The sequence below is a fragment of the Mangifera indica genome, chromosome 11, assembly GCF_011075055.1.
Source record: "Mangifera indica cultivar Alphonso chromosome 11, CATAS_Mindica_2.1, whole genome shotgun sequence".
NCBI lineage: Eukaryota > Viridiplantae > Streptophyta > Magnoliopsida > Sapindales > Anacardiaceae > Mangifera > Mangifera indica.
Genome location: NC_058147.1, coordinates 11163773 through 11167511, shown reverse-complemented (window position 1 = coordinate 11167511; position 3739 = coordinate 11163773). Strand labels below are relative to the sequence as shown.

Here is a 3739-nt window from a genome sequence, read left to right as displayed (position 1 = left end):
GGGCTTAGTTAGCTAACGAGTTATTCGAGCATTGGACGGTGACGCCAAAGATAGCTTTGAAGGATTAAAGAAAGAGAAGAAGAGTTGGAGGCTGTTTAGGTTCAAAAATATTATGAGCTGAATATAAATGCGCATAGTTTTATTGACGGTAATGTTGTCAAGGTGTGATCCTAAGTCCTAGCACATAAATTTCCATTTTCTAGTAAATAATAGATTAGTAGTTTGCCAACCTAAGAAAATTTCAAGTAGGTGATTACTTTAGATATAATGTTACAATTTACTGAACAATTTATTTATGAACAATACCACAACTGTAAAGATTAAAAAAAAAAAAAAAAACTGACTCATAATAAAAGGCACAATCTTAACCCCAAAATCCAAATTCTATGAAAACATTTTGTAGGATTTTGATGATAAGATGATTTGTCTCATTCCTCCAATTGGTGCAAGAATAGCTATTACCACACCAACAATGATAGAAATCTGCAAACAAACACATAACAGAAATAAAGATAAATCAAATTTACCCATAAAAATAGCATTTTCTCATGTGATATTAATGAACATTGATATGCTATGAAACAGAAATAAACTCACCCAGGATGCAATCCAGTGAAAGCTCCATCTCTTGGGTTTCTTAACAATAAGCCACATGATGCAAGGAATCTGCATTCATTTCATCCAATAATCATTATTTATTTAGCTTAAAGAAAGAGAAACCAAACACATTTTTTCACAACTTACGAAATATGATGTTGATGAAAATACAAGTCCCCCAAAGAACCCTAGCAATCCTCCAAAAAAGGGAATACAGATCCCAACAAAGGCTGTAAAAGCTGCACATATTCACAAAATAAATTAATATAATCTAATAGTAACCTAAAATATTATTAACCTAATGAAAGAGTGAACAGCTATCTGCAAAAATACTGATTCTTACCAACATATGTAGTGCGAGAAAAGATGCGAAGAGTTCTCCCAGGAGTACAATGTAGATGTTTAACCATGTTTGATTCAATTAAGTCGAAAACAGGCATGGCGAAGACCTAAAAGAAGCCATAAAAGCTTATATTATAATTCTATTTGGAAGGCAAAACGATAAATTGTATAGTGATTTTACCTGGTAACTTCCGACAACATGAATGAACACCATGAAATTAGCTAGGGCAATGAGCCAAGCGGGTTTTCTCAGAGAAATGAGAATATCATCCTCTACAAATTGGCCGAAGGCCCAGTAGCCGGAAATGGCAACGGAAAAATAACACCAAGCAACAATAGCATAGGCAGCAAGAACACCCCACCACATTGGTTTTTTCGAAGGTTTCTCGGGAGTTGATGGGATGGTGGCTTGAATTTCCAACGCTACACTGTGCCCTGCAAACGCAAATGCTATTGTTCCAAGACCATTCAGAGAGTCGAAAAACTGCCCCACCGTTGTGTGAGATCGAACTCCATAACTTGATGGCCGGTGCTTGTTACCCTTTATTATTGATGTCAAACACGCCAACGTTGAATAGCTGCAACAAGGAAAACAAAGAAGGGATGCCAAAAAGGGATCTTTAATATCATCAAAATCAAAGTTGCCACCTATAAATATTAAAAGACAAAATTATTGAACCTGGCAGACATGATGGCAGCAAGGAAGGAGACTCCTTTGAGAGAATTGAAATTGGGAATTTGGGAGAGGACAAGATGAATAGCAAGGAAGATGAGGATGAAATATGTTAGTCTAGCGCCCTCGAATACAGAGGGATCAATCAGCTCAAAAACTTTGTGGAGTGATTTTCCTCCAGTGACCATATACACAATATCTGATGCCACCTGAACCATCATTTGCTGAGGCATCACAATCCAGTAGCCCAATTTTGGCCCAAAAACATGCTCTCCCAACTCTGAGTATCGATCAAATCGTTTTCCAGGAACAATTTCATGCATTTCAACCATTTGCCACAGTGAATATAAAGTTATCAGCCATGATGCAACTATTGTTAGCACCCCAGGAATCCTGAAAGTTATTATAAAGAGGGAATTACTTAGAATCCAAATAAGGTGTCAAATAGATAGAAACAATATGCATAGATTTAGAAAAATTATATTTACCATCCAAGTTGAGACAGCGCAAAGGGTAGACCAAGTACCCCAGCACCCACCATAGCAGTCACATTGTGAAAAGCTGAATACCACCACTTTGCTTTCCTGGATGCAGTAATGGGTAGCCAGCTATTTAAATCTTTCTCAGGATCAGGTCTAGTCTCAGCTGCTGCAGCATTCTCGTTGTTCGCCTGAAAATAATTTGTTGAGCGAAAATATTTAAAACCTTTCAATAGAATGTATATAATCTACACTATCCGTAATATATATTTAAAATGGTTTGAATAATTCGAGAAATAAATTATAATAAGGATTAAATATTCAGTTTTATAAGTCTTGGATACTGAATTTTTCTGCATATATTACTACGAAGTATACTAACATTAATCAAAAAGAATATCCAAAATTCCAACAAGAATGGAAATCATCTACACTATCCATACTTAGAACCGTTGAGTGATTCCAACAATTTATGAATCTTCGTCACCACAGGAAAATCATATTTCTGCTGTACATATATCAATTTGAAAAAGATTTAAAAAAAAAAAAGAAGTACAAAATCAAAGATAAAAAAGACCATTATGTCTTGAGTGATTCTTAAAATAAAGTGTTAAAAACTAGTCTTAAACAGTGGTTAGAGTTGATGAAGAGTAAATATGAAGAGAAAAACACACCATGGTTGCTTCCGCCAATGAAGAATTTTTTTCCTTCTATTAGCCGTGATGGTTAAATGAAACAGGAAAAAAGAAAACCTGAAAGTTGAATTTATAAAGATCCTAATCCGGGTGTCTTGAATCAGTCTCGGAATATCTGAGCCACAGTTAACAAAATAATTTTGCAAACTGAAGTGAACACTTTTTGCAACTTATTTTGAGCAATTTATGGAGATTCAGATAACGCCATCCATAACACTCTTCAATCAAATTTTTAGGAAGGTTTTGAGAAGTTGTTGAGATTTACTGAAATTACATAACTAACAAAGCAAAATTACAGATTGGAATCTTTATATTCCGGGCATCCGGTGAGACTTAATTTTTGTCTCTTGAATTAGTCACGTAATCAATCCTATCTCTTATCTTCAGGTTATCTAATTGAATTGTCTTACCATAAATAATAATGAGATATTAAATTTACATCATTTACAATGCCAAAATTCCTATCAGTTATAGGAGTAATTTAATCTATATGCATTGAATATATAATTACTTTCAGTTCCCATCAAAATAATAAATAAATCAATATATGTTCAGTATGAATTTTCATAAAATTTGTTATAAATCAGTTTTAAGAAAAGAGAAATTAAAAAAAAAAAGAATCATATATATATATATGATAAATGATATCATCTTTAATGTGAATAACAAGCTAGGATATACTTCATTATCACCAAAAGATAAATCTTGGTATCTTGTATATCTGTTGTGACTATTGAAATCTTTCACTAAATACTAGCTATTTAAATTTAAATGTTTTAATACAGTCATGGTTAATTATTGTTTGGTTAAGTAATTATATTTATATGGTGAAAATTTTATTGACTATTTAGATGATTATATTTGAGTAATGTTTTATTACTGAAATTAAAAGATTATCCTAGTGGGTATAAATGATTACTATATTTGATAATTATTGTGTTTGGTTCTTGATA

At 32.8% G+C, this 3739-nt stretch overlaps 1 protein-coding gene across 1 annotated transcript; it reads right to left on the bottom strand.

Moving 5' to 3' along the window:
- Positions 1–239: 239 nt before the first annotated feature.
- On the bottom strand, positions 240–2830 carry LOC123228615 (lysine histidine transporter-like 5). Its single transcript, XM_044654045.1, has 8 exons — positions 2766–2830; positions 2101–2282; positions 1619–2005; positions 1121–1517; positions 941–1046; positions 745–836; positions 598–666; positions 240–483 (listed from the first exon to the last, which is right to left on the bottom strand). Exons 1-8 carry the CDS (start codon positions 2766–2768, stop codon positions 385–387), a joined length of 1335 nt encoding a protein of 444 aa, XP_044509980.1. The 5' UTR covers positions 2769–2830; the 3' UTR covers positions 240–384.
- Positions 2831–3739: the final 909 nt, after the last annotated feature.